This window comes from Nicotiana attenuata, chromosome 6 (genome assembly GCF_001879085.1).
Source record: "Nicotiana attenuata strain UT chromosome 6, NIATTr2, whole genome shotgun sequence".
NCBI lineage: Eukaryota > Viridiplantae > Streptophyta > Magnoliopsida > Solanales > Solanaceae > Nicotiana > Nicotiana attenuata.
In genome coordinates, this window is record NC_031994.1 from 93,057,247 (window position 1) to 93,070,271 (window position 13,025).

Genomic DNA, 13,025 nt, shown 5'->3' on the forward strand with positions numbered 1-13,025 from the left:
AAGGAAGTTCTTTTTCCTCAGATCCAATGTGAATTTGGTGTTAGTTCTAAATAAATTGGAAAAGCTGCTAAATTTAACTCGTTAATTTTCTCTTAATTAATTCATTGCTGTATTAATAGCTTTTGTGAATTCTAACTAAAACTCGGACAGTTAAACTGCAAGACCAGTATCTTTTATATGCATCTCTGTGAGTATATATATCGATCATGGTCACTATGGTGATATGTGGTTGCTACTGTGAGAAATAATACATGGGAAAAAAATATTATTGACCTATTAACAATGATAGAATGAGCCCTATGTATAATACATCTACTCCTACTACATATGGGACTAGAACCTAAGTTGCTCGGACTTCACTTTTGGTGCCGCACCCGTGTCGACACGACATGGGTGTGGGTGTGGGCGTGGGATCCGTACTGGATCTGATCAATCAATTTTGGGTACTTTGACCAAAATCGACGGAGAAATTCGAGACAGATACAATGATTTCTGAAATCAAAACAAAAGCTACGGTACAATTGAAGAAAATGGAATACCTTATATATAGAAATTTCTATGTCGGTCTTTTTAATTTTATCTCCATCTTGGATTCTCCTCTGGAAATGTAGAAGGCCTACAAGTGCCCCTTAGAAAATGCTTTTAAAAAAGGGCCGCCCAGTGCACTAAGCTCCCGCTATGCGCGGGGTCTGGGCAAGGGCCGGACCACAAAGATCTATCGTACGTAGCCTTACCCTGCATTTATGCAAGAGGCTGTTTCCACGGCTCGAACCCGTGACCTCCTGGTCACATGGCAGCAACTTTAGAAAATGTTTTTCTGTTTTCTTATTTGCTTAGCTCAAAATGGTAATGTTCTAGGGTTAATGAACTTGTAGTCCTTTCCTGCACCCTACAAGCACTATGTAAGTATTTTACATATTGTTTCATAATTCAGGCATATATTTATAACTCTATTTTAAGATATTTGAATTATTTTTAGCCGAGGGGTATAAGGACAAGATGTCTGATGAATAATTCCTTGAAAAGTCATAAACTACTGAAATTGAGAGGATAAATATTATAAGGCATTATCACTGCCAAAAATGCGAATAAAAACACCAAATTGATTTTTGTTTTCAGCACAAAAACTCTAGAATATAGAAAACAACTCAGAACGATCTTTCATTAGAAAAACAGATTGAACTACAAAGAAAATAGACTCTATCAACATTACGCTGAAAGGTGGCTCGGGTATGTTTCCAAGCTGACACGACTAGCAATCTAATGTAGACAAACTAGGCACCTTCTTCTGAAGCTTGGATAAACTTGGATGCCCTAAACGTTTGCGAATTAGGTCTGGAGAATCTATAACTGGACATGCTGTGTAGGGATTGAGTGAGTAAAGGTAGTAAAGGCTTACACCCTATGCCAATCGTCTGTCCCGTACTGCGATCCTGCATAATAAAAAATCATCAATAAAATATATACCACACAATGGAGGGCACGAGTCAAACGATTGGCAGATGCAAGATTAAAAGGGCAGCCAGTGTCGTAAAGAACGGAATCTAGAGTGACAAAAGATTGGGGTAGCTTATCCAATTCCTATTGCTTTAGTTTGGAACCAATTGACTAAAGTAACGGCGGGAAGAGAGTGTGAATACACAATATTCGATAAAAGGGCAGCCAATGTCGTAAAGAACGGAATCTAGAGTGACAAAAGATTGGGTTAGCTTATCCAATTCCTATTGCTTTAGTTTGGAACCAATTGACTAAAGTAACGGCGGGAAGAGAGTGTGAATACACAATATTCGATAAAAGTCATTTATTACCATAGATATGATCAGAAGCGCCCGAGTCCATGACCGACGGTCCAAGAGTATATACCGAAAACAACAAGCAAAAGAATTACCAGCAACAAAAGTGTTAGTCTGAAAAACTGAGGCTACTTGTGAAGATGTCTGCTTACTTGCTAGATACCAAAGGAACTCATTATATTCCCTTTTAGATAAAGAAAATCCCTGGTTACCCGTAGTCTTGGTTTGAGCAACATAAGCATTTTTGGGTTGTCGACCATGTAAGAATAACACACTTCACGAATGTGTCCAAGTTTATTACAATAAGAACACTTGGGTCGAGATATTCCAAAACGACCTCTTTCTCGTCTATTCTCCATAGTTTGAGATGCCTGATTTTCCACTCTCTGGAATGCGAGAACAGAGGAGTCAAGTGTCTGTGATGAGATCACTGGGTGACTGGATGCTGCAGCAAGGGTAAGTAATTGAGAGAATAATTCATCAACTGTAGGGACAGTTGAACTAGCCAAGATCTGGTCACATACTGAATCAAGATCATTTGGAAGTCCAGCGAGTGTAAGAATTGGAAACACCTTCTGTTGTTGCTCTTGTTGCTTTTCAATACTAGCAGAAACTGACATCAACTTCTCAAATTCTTCCATGACTGCCTATACTTGTCCCAAATAAGTACACATATCCAATTCCTGTTTCTTCAAGCTTGTCATTCGTGATATCAAATCGTAGAAACGAGATATGTCATATATTGGTGTATAAAGTACGAGCCTTTTCCCAAACTAAATGACATGCCTGGAATGGACGAAACAAAGGGATCAACTTGGAATCAATAGATTGCCATAGGATACTACATACTTGAGCATCAATCTTTTCCCACTATGCTTTGGCCTTTTCATCTCCCTCACTAGCCTTTTTGGTTTAGTGATCTTGAACACCTTGACCCTTGCACCACAGTTCAACAGAGGAAGCCCAAGCTAAATTGTTTGAACTTCCCATTAACGGCTCTGAAGTAATCATGAAGCTTGAATTTTGAGAGCCTGTGTTTTTAGAACCAAATATATCAAATCCCAAAGACATAGTTGGGTTGGAGAGAGGTCTTGAAATAAATAATAAAATTAGTCAACTGTATCTTGCTGAAACAAGGAAGGAAACACTGTTTTTGCGGAAAAAATCACTGTAGCTGCCGGGAAAAATTGAAAGTGATCGGAATAGTAAGAAAAGATTATGCGTAGGCTCGAAATTACTAGGCGATCAAACTGTCCAAAAGAATTTTTTTCAAAATCTAGCGGGAACAGGCCTCGCGCCGGCCATGGGACAGATGTGCCGCCGGTAGCGCGTGGGAGGGTCTTTGCCGGAGAATTGCACAACACCAAGGAAAAAGGAGGAAACGCAACTCAGCCCTGAAAAGGTCGCCGGAATTGAAGCACGGGAAAAAATATTATTGACTTATTAACCGTGATACAATGAGCCTTATATATAATACATCTACTCCTACTACATATAGGACTAGGACTAATTACACACATACATATTATAATAGCTACCAATGCAATAGCTGAATTCTTCACTAATAAGCAATAACTTAACCAGTGAATCAATACGAAGGCGAATAAATAGAATGTATTGTCTTGCAAGAAACTATGTTAAAAGTTGAGAGGAAACAGGAGATACAATATAAATGGTGCTAACTTTTGATTCTTTTGATTGAACGAAAAAAACTCTTGTTTCTTTTGTTGTTTGGTTTAGTAGCAAGTCATTAATGGATCTAATGTTTAGAAATTGTTGTATCGGGACAGGCTAAATTGTCTGCTACAGGAGATGAAGCTTGGAAGGAAAGGGAAGCAGCAGTATTAGCTCTTGGTGCCATAGGTGAAGGCTGCATAACTGGACTCTTTCCTCATTTGTCAGAGGTAATCCTATCACTTGCTAGCTCCTTCATATCGATTGGCCATGTTTGAACGAGTCTCTTTGAAAATCATGAACGCTTATCATTTTGCGGCCACCTCCTTATGTCTTTCTTTGCCAATTTGACTTTGATTGAGAATCCTGGTTTATTTGTGGGAAGTGATTTAACTCCATGGATGCCACCAAATGACATGTTGGGGCATGTCGACATATTTGAAATATCTTCTCTTCTGGAAGAAAATAACTTCTTTTTTCCCCCCAATTCAGATTATTACGTTTCTCATCCCGCTTTTAGACGACAAGTTTCCTTTAATACGAAGCATCTCTTGTTGGACTCTATCACGCTTCAGCAAATATATTGTTCAGGTTGGTGATCACTGCCCTATTTATCTTCAATCTGTTTATCGTGATTGTGAGTATACTAGTCTTTGGTAGAATTTGTACCATTCCCATCCCAACCCTTACTGGATCAAATTTGTTAAGATGCTGGGTTATTTTCTCTATTTGGGATATAGTAGTGTTAACCACAAGCAGGGGTACATTTGATATGGTGTCCTTGAGCAATCAAGGTTTGGCAGATGAGTGATGCCATTCTGTAAGATGGGAAAGAGTTGTGGCCTTGTGCCGACAATTTTTGGTGGAAGCAGGAGATGCTGCTTATGTCACTGAGATACATCAATAGGGGTGCAGTTACTGGTTCTTGGTCTTAATGTTACTACTGTGGTGATTCCTCTATGAATTGGTCAAATATGGTCATTGCATGCTTGTCTAACATGGTGGTCCTGAATCAATTGTTAAATTAAGTTCCTAAATTAGTTACAAATTAAAAGTAGCTGGTTTCTTAATTCTTGTTTCTTTCCGTAGTTATCAAATAGTGATGTACATTTCCATTTGTTGTGATATCGACTTGGTGAATTGCTTCTCAAACAAAATAATGAATTGCTTAAAAAAAAAAAAAGAGAAAAAAAAGAAAGAAGAAATATTGACTTGGTCAATTTGGCTTGCACCACTTACCCATCTTGTCTGACCATCATAAGTTTAAGTGAGCTATTTGAGTTATTTCTTTCAGTACCCTTTTTGGTAACTAAACATTCTTGTTCCAAAATGATTTTGTTGTCATTAGGTAGTGTTCCAGTTTTCCGCCATTTAATTTACTTTCTTTCAGGTGACGGATCATCAAGAAGGACGTGAACAATTCAACAAAATTCTAATGGGTATTCTGCGAAGAGTATTAGATGATAATAAACGAGTGCAAGAGGCTGCTTGTTCAGCTTTTGCTACCCTTGAAGAGGTATTAAAGCTAAAGCTGCTTATAGCTTAATGTTTTCTTAAAATTTAGGCCAAATACATAGGGGGCCCTTTAAAGTTGCACAATTTTCATTTAGGCACCTTAACTAGGGGTTGCTCAGAGACACTCCGACATGCTCCAAAGTGTGCCAATTAAACACAAAATATTGATATGGCAAAATAAGTGGTCCAAACTTTCCTTAAGCGCATGAACTGATCCTAATAACCCCCCCCCCCCCCCCCTTCTTTCCAAACAAATTTTCGTTTCTTTTCTTTCTCCTTCATCTTCGCCGCCACCACCTATCTCCCACCAGATTTTCTCCTTCCTGGTTTTCTTAAGACTCATTCCATTCCCAACGATGATAAATTCATTAGTTCACTTTAAAGATACAATCTAAGATTTCAAATCTCATATATTTTGACTAATATAAAACACTGTTTCTTCCGGCAAGGAGAGCCCGGCTCGAGTTTTTGCAGACAAAAGAGTAGAGTTAAGTAAGGGTTAAAGTTTCTGACCTCAATCAAGCAATTTCAACAGCAAATAGACATCAACCTAGTTGGGTTAAGGATTCAGAAAATAGCCACAAAACCAATTCAAGAAAATATAAAGAAGCCCAGTAAGAAAAACACAGAATTCCACCTACCCAAAAATCAAAATCGAGTCTTCACCTCAAAATCAAGCAATTCAACAAAAAGTAAATAAGTGAGACCAGAAATCAAAATTTATCCAGGAAGCTATTTCTTCAGCTCAGCAAATTGTTAGCACTTCTTATGTGAAGATTTCTTGGGGTTACAATACTTCCGGTGTTCTTTATAGAGTTCTTCCATTTGGGTCCTTGAACAAGTTCAGAAAACTCCTTCAATTCCTTCATTTTTTTCACCAGCCATGATTCTTTCTTTATCACCTTTTTCTTACAGCAAAAGAATTTGCTTCGTTTTCTTGTGTTTGACTCCCACTAAGAACAGAGAAATAAGGTCTTTTACCCTAGTGACTATTATGATGGAGAATAAGTTGGCGAAGTAAGTTTCGTCGCCGGAATCCTAGTCATTAGTAAAGTGGGGGCTTTTCATTGAAATGGATGAATTTTTAGTTTTAATCCAAGTTGGTATTGCGTGGACTCAAAAAGACACGTGTAGATTTTTATTTCTTTGCTTTTACACATCGAAAGCATTCGTTAACGTGCACCTGAGTTTTTTTGGGACTTAAAATTTTGTGTTTAATCGGCACACTTTGGAACATGCTGAAGTGTCTAATAGGAACAAACCCTAGTTAAGGTGCCTAAATGAAAATTTGTGGCAGCATTAAGGGGCCCCATATGCATTTGGTCTAAAATTTATACCATAATAATGTTTTGATGATTGCAGGATGCTGCGGAAGAGTTGGCACCATGCTTGGATATCATTTTGCAGCACCTGATGTGTGCATTTAAAAAATACCAGGTGCTTATGTCCTATCTCATTATGACTAAATTGTCATTTCAGTCTCCGGATAGTGTCTGACATCTTTGTGGTGTCAATAGAGACGGAACCTTAGAATTGTTTATGATGCCATTGGAACATTGGCGGATGCTGTTGGAGAGGAGCTAAATCAGGTATAACTAATATGCTACCTCGTGTTTGTGTTTTCTTACCTTTTGAAATGTTAGTGTTTCTCTTGTTTCATGATCACAAGTTCTTCTCCATAAAGCTTTTGCATACAGAAATTTGGTAGGATTGTGATAGTTTATTGTTCCTTATTAATTGTTCATTCGGTGGTAATTACAGCCCAGGTACCTTGAGATTTTAATGCCCCCATTAATTGAGAAGTGGCAGCAACTTCCAAATTCAGACAAAGATCTTTTTCCACTGCTGGAGTGTTTTACCTCGATAGCTCAGGTAGTTGTTACTGCTTTACGGACCTTTAACTTTATCGAGTCAATGTAGTACATTTTATGGTTAATTTCTCCTTGTGAGCTGATATATCAACAACAACAACAACCCAGTGTAATCCCACAAGTGGGTTCAGATATATCAGTGATAGATAATATAAAACCGTCTAGTTTGTGGTCTCTTTTAACTTGATAGTAATTACAGTGGACATGAAATTTGGGGTAATTACCCCAGGAGAATCAGAGATTCAGGAAAATGAAGTTCGAGCCACAACTTGTTTATGTGACTTGTGTATAATGTACAAATTACTTGAGTATTTTCCTCTGGTATAATTTTTAAGAATTTTTTTAGTTTTTTTTGTTTTGTTTTTTTACCTCAATCCTTGGCTTAATCCAAGATTTAACTTAAAGCTAGAACACCCATGGTGGGTGGCTCGGTTGCACAAGGGCAGAGTGGTGATTCAATTGGCAATGCTAACCCACCCATGGTGGGTAGCTCGATCACCAATGGCAGTCTTCGTGTTAATCTTTGATTTTAAAGCCAGCGCAACCCAAATGGCTGTTTGAAACTCCCATGGTGGGTGGTATTAGTAATCTTTAAGAAAGTTATGCTCTCCATTTAACAGTTTTTCCATTGTTTGAAGTTTGAACTATATGGCTGCTTGTTGCCCTTACATTATACGAATCCATGGCTTGAAGTTTTCCATGCAGATTTAGATGGATATTTGAATTTAAGAGTTTGGTTTATGGAACTTATGATTTTCTGGTTTGTGCCTGAGTTGCTACTTGTGGGATATGTTGAATTGAGGCATTTGGATTTAGAAACATTGTTCCCATGGAGTACTACCTGTCTGATCTGTGTTTTGAGTATTCCTGTGGGATAGTTGAGTTTGAGACATTAGGTTCATTCAAGGGCTCCTTGAGCATCAAGAGAACGCACTGCTGTAAAAACTGTATTTGCCAACATATAGGACATTAACTCTCGTGGCGCGACGGGATTACATAACTGCCTCTCTTGGATACGTAGCATGCATTTGGTCTTGATGCTCCTTGCTTTTGTCTCTTGGGTTAATATTTGGTGGATTAGCTGTTATGATGCTTTCCTTTCACAAGTTTCAACCTAATAGAAGTTGTTTAATGTGTTCTTTTTTTAGGGTAATCTTTTTAATTGTAAGTCATTGAATAGTGAAGTATGGTAGGTCACTGATAGTGAATCTACTATGCCTCTGAGTCCCATTTGCCTCTTAAGCTGCGGAGAATTATTAGAAGCACTTCTTTAAGCCTTATCCTCCTTTCATCCTATGTATGCTTCAGAGTGGCCTTTAGTATTTTATTGTTTGGGCGTTTTAGATACTTCACCAGTGTAGAGAGAAGAAAGGGGAACATTACTTAAAGAATCTAATTGATAAAGTTTGAACACATTTTAAAGATAATTCTGCGCCTAGGTGGTAGGATGTTCATCAATCTAAGGACTCTAATAAGGTAGTATAGGTACTAAGTTGCTCGGACTCGGGTGCGGGTATCCGATACGGGGATGGATTCGAGTATCGGATTCGGCAAAATCTAAAATTTAAGATTCGGGGGTGCGGATTCGAATATGGATACGGGTGCGGAGATTTGGCTAATAAAAATAGAGCTATAAAACTATTGTATATTTTGAGAGATATTCTGTGAAAAACTTACATGAATATTGAATTTCATTCTCCAAGATGGACATTATTCTTTCATTCTCCTAAATCTGTTTTATTTTTGATTTTGAGAAATCAAAATCTCAATTTTTCTCCCAAATTTGTCGATGGACTCCGGTCAAAGTGTCCGAAGTCAGTTGACCGAATCCGGGACGTATCCCGCTCCCGCTCCCGTCCCGTCTCGTATCGGGATGGGGACGACACCAAAATCGAAGAGTCCGCGCAACTTAGTATAGGTATACATTATAGTCACCAGAAATCTTAACTTCTCAGTGTTCAGCAATAGTTGAGTGCTGAATCCTAACCAGACTTGCTAAATTTCACACAGTGACATTTGCTTTAATTTATTATGTGAGTAGCACTGAATGTAGCTTTGGCAGACTTTTTTAAAAAGGTGTTGATGGAAGTAATCTGCTATGGAATGCTATGGTATAGATAATACATTTTTCTTCTTTCAGGCTTTGGGTACTGGATTTGCACCATTTGCTCAGCCCGTGTTTCAGAGGTGCATAACCATCATTCAGTCACAACAATTGGCAAAGGTTTTTCTTGATATGATGTCTTAGTTGCTTTTTAAGGCTCTGTTTTTTTCTTTTATTTCATCCCGTGATAACCATTAGCCATTGCTTCATAGCAAAGGCAAGTTTCTTAGCACTAATGGTGAGTTGCCGTTAGAACTGTTTCTGTTTAATGGTCCAATTCACGCAGCCTCTCCTGCATGCATGAAAACATGGACAAAGACGCACTGGGAGGGGGGGGGGGGGGAGTATTGTAACTGTGATCTCCATATTCTCGTGTTTGTTTCTTTTACTCTCTGGGCTTTCTAAGTTTCCTGGAACTTTGTCGTCCTCTTCGGAGTTCTGTGTTTGGTTTAGGATTGAACGTTTTGTTGCATTAACAGTTGGGTTTAGCCTTTCTTTTCAAGGTCAGAGGGTAGCCATGCTTCTTTCAAGTGTTTGCTAAGCAATTTGCTTATATTTTGTTTTATGAGATATTCTCTCTTCACTTTTTAAATTCCAATTGCAGGTTGATCCTGTTTCAGCTGGTTTTCAATATGATAGGGAATTCATTGTTTGTTCTTTAGACCTGCTCTCTGGACTTGCTGAAGGTCTTGGTAGTAGTATAGAAAGCCTGGTAATTCCTTTTCCTTCTAAACTGACTATAGATGTTTTTCTGTGTGTTTTATTGTTGCTGGTTGTTATCACAAATTATTGGAGGTGAGAGGAAGGGACTCTAAAGTTCACAAAGAGGGTTTACGTGAAGCCTTTGAGTTTGAAGTTGCTTTGTTATTTACGCAGGATTATTATTTGTTAAACTGAGGTGTATCTGGTGTAGTGGCTATTTTGATCAATGTGTATGTTTGGGAAAAAATATATCAGGGTATTGTTTAATGAACAGCTCTTTTGATGCCAACTCTGATTAAGCATTTGATGCTATCTTCTTTCCATTCATAATACATGCCAATGTTGATCTTTGACACTTCTGTACTGTCAGCATTTAGATAATAAGCGGCCTGGACATTTTAATTATGCTCAATTAGGAATAACTTTGCAGGTTTCACAAAGTAATTTAAGGGATTTGCTTCTGCAATGTTGCTTTGATGATGCTCCAGATGTTCGGCAGAGTGCCTTTGCATTGCTTGGTGACCTTGCAAAGGTAAGTTATTGTAATTCACCAATACCGATTATAGGGTGGTTACATTGAATTTCAATGACAACTCGACTGCTTTGGAAATGCAGTCTTGCATTTTAATTCACTGCTATCTTTGGTGATTGCAAGCAGGTTTGTCCTGTTCATTTGCATCCTCGTTTGGCCGAATTTCTTGATGCTGCTGCTAAGCAACTGGTGTGTGTAATATTTATATGTCGATCTTTGATTAGTTCTCAACATTTCAGTTTCTTGTATTTTATCTATGGTATGCTTGTACAGAACACTTCCAAGCCAGTTGAGAAGGAAACGATTTCTGTGGTCAACAATGCATGCTGGGCAATTGGAGAATTAGCTATCAAGGTAAGTTTCGGCAAATTGCATTGCTTCCTAAGGTCATCTGACCTAGATAAGCTTAAGTTATGAATGTAAATAGAATGTGAGTTATACTTGAACACAAGAGAATGTTATCTGTTTGAGTTTTTGAAAATTTAGGGATGCCAATGGGGTAGCGTGAAGCCTTAGTGGGGCGAGGTGGGACCGGAAAGGTTTTTTTTAGGGGGGGGGGGTATCAAAACTTTTTATCTCTCTCTCTTTTTATTTTTTATTTTTTTTATTTTCAATTTATGAACTTCTAATTTCCCATCTTTCTCAATTTCCATTTAGGACATCTTTATTAGTTACATATAAATTTTCTTTTCAAAAATTTCAGCTTCATTTAATAGTTCTCCAATAGAGACTGGCTTATTACTAAAGGAGGTCTCTCCGATACAGAATGTACAGTTATGAGTTGTTCTGCAATGTAGACTAACACATGTTTACTGAAAGCCTAAAACATTTCAACTGATCTCATTGTTGAGCAACACATATGGATCAGAGTATTTCTACATTTATCAAAGTAACTGACAATTATTGATGATCTAGGGGTTACCATCAGAGGAGTTAAGTCACACTTAATCGTTCTCTTTAAATTCGTTAATAGGTAAATTGTTTGAGAAAATCGTTTTCTCCAACTTCCATATTCTTATTGTTAAAAATTAGACAATTTCTGGCATCACTTTTTGACTATTATTATTAGTTAGTAAACCACCGCATAACATACTTCTCCAAAAAGGAAAAAAATAAAATAAAGAAAAGGGTTGAAAACTATAATGATGAAACAAGTATCAAAAACCAATGAAGGGCGGCCTAATGCACAAAGCATCCCGTGTTCACGCAAGATCTGGGGAAGGGTCGCACCCCAAGGGGTGTAATGTAGGTAGCCTACCTTGACGCAAGCATCAGGGGATGATTTCACGACTCAAACCCGTGGCCTGTAGGTCACATGGAGACAACTTTATCTTTGCTCCAAAGGTCCCCTTCTAAAAAAACAATGAAAAGAAAAAAAAATAGTATGGAAAGAGAAGATAATCTAACATAATGGGCCGAAAAGGGGGGACGATGCTCTGGGTGTAAATAGGAAAAAGAGTTAAGGGGAGCAGCTGAGCAGGGTACGGCAACATTATGGAGGAAGGTCTCGCCCAACGCTTTCGCTCTGCGCCGTTACAATACAACAACAATAGAAGCCATGCAAAAGAAGCAGTAACAACAATAAAATAATAAGATAATCGAAGAGAAAGAAACAAGTAGCGATAGAAATCTAAGAATAAGAAAATACGAGAATAGGTACTAATACTACTGGTATGGAAAAGAAGAATGCTCAATTACCTACTAACCTCCTACCCTAATTCTCGACCTCCACACCCTCCTATCCAGGGTCATGTCCTTAGTAAGCTGACAATGTGCAATGTCCTGCCTAATCACCTCTCCTCAATACTTCTTCGGCCTATCTCTACCTCTCCTAAGACCCACCATGGCTAACCTCTCTCTAACCTCCGCATTGGAGCATCTGGGTCTTTCCTCTTTACATGCCCGAACCATCTTAGCCTCGCTTTCTGCATCTTGTCCACCACGGAGGTCACTCCCATCCTATCCCGAATATCTTCATTTGTGATCCTATCTCTCCTAGTATGACCACACATCTATCTCAGTATCCTCATTTCTGCCACTTTCATCTTCTGGACATGAGAATTCATGACTGGCCAACACTTTGCCCCATACAACATAGTCGGTCTAACAACCACTCTGTAAAACTTACCTTTAAGTCTTGGTGCCAGTGCGCCTTTATAATCCCTACTTTTGAAATGCGCTTGTATTACATAATTCTGCAACACAAGGTGCTGTTTGGATTTACTAGTGCTGCTACTGCTTTTTCTCTAGCATTTTGGTTTCTCACAAATGACAATGAGTATGAAGTAGTTTATGTATCTTTGGCTGCAACTATTCTGATTTGACTATAATTGCACTCCCTGTTTAACCCCACATTTTTAACTTGAACTTTCCTGTATATTTTTTTTGAATCGCTTAGAATTTGATCATATATGGGATGTCATAATTTCAGGTTCCCAAGGAGATATCTGCAATAGTCTTGACTGTAGTATCATGCTTAGTGCCAATTCTTCAATATGCTGAGGTAATTATCTGTTTTAGCTGTTGAACATTTTTGGTTTCTAAATGATATTAATTTAGTCATATACATGACTCAGTTGATGTGATTGATCAAAATTACTTGTGTTTTTTTGAGATGATAACACAAAGTTATTTGTTTTTGTGCCCACCTTTTGTTGTGGATTGTCATTCTCATTGAATATATTTATGGTGCCAAGGGGCTCAACAAGTCACTGATAGAAAACAGTGCTATCACCCTTGGAAGACTTGCATGGGTTTGTCCAGAGCTTGTATCACCCCATATGGAACATTTCATGCAAGCTTGGTGTATTGCTCTGTCAATGTAAGTGACTTCA

The 13,025-nt window shown here is 38.2% G+C and overlaps 1 protein-coding gene across 1 annotated transcript in view; it reads left to right on the forward strand.

Moving 5' to 3' along the window:
• The window catches only part of LOC109227474 (transportin-1-like), a 28,306-nt gene that overhangs the window by 12,381 nt on the left and 2,900 nt on the right, over positions 1–13,025 (forward strand). The window contains exons 13-25 of the mRNA XM_019392650.1: positions 3,584–3,697; positions 3,960–4,058; positions 4,858–4,983; positions 6,345–6,419; positions 6,500–6,571; positions 6,744–6,854; positions 8,994–9,077; positions 9,562–9,669; positions 10,090–10,191; positions 10,318–10,380; positions 10,465–10,545; positions 12,623–12,694; positions 12,888–13,012. Of these exons, the coding sequence (XP_019248195.1) occupies positions 3,584–3,697; positions 3,960–4,058; positions 4,858–4,983; positions 6,345–6,419; positions 6,500–6,571; positions 6,744–6,854; positions 8,994–9,077; positions 9,562–9,669; positions 10,090–10,191; positions 10,318–10,380; positions 10,465–10,545; positions 12,623–12,694; positions 12,888–13,012 (1,232 nt within the window). The remainder of the gene's footprint in view (positions 1–3,583; positions 3,698–3,959; positions 4,059–4,857; positions 4,984–6,344; positions 6,420–6,499; positions 6,572–6,743; positions 6,855–8,993; positions 9,078–9,561; positions 9,670–10,089; positions 10,192–10,317; positions 10,381–10,464; positions 10,546–12,622; positions 12,695–12,887; positions 13,013–13,025) is intronic.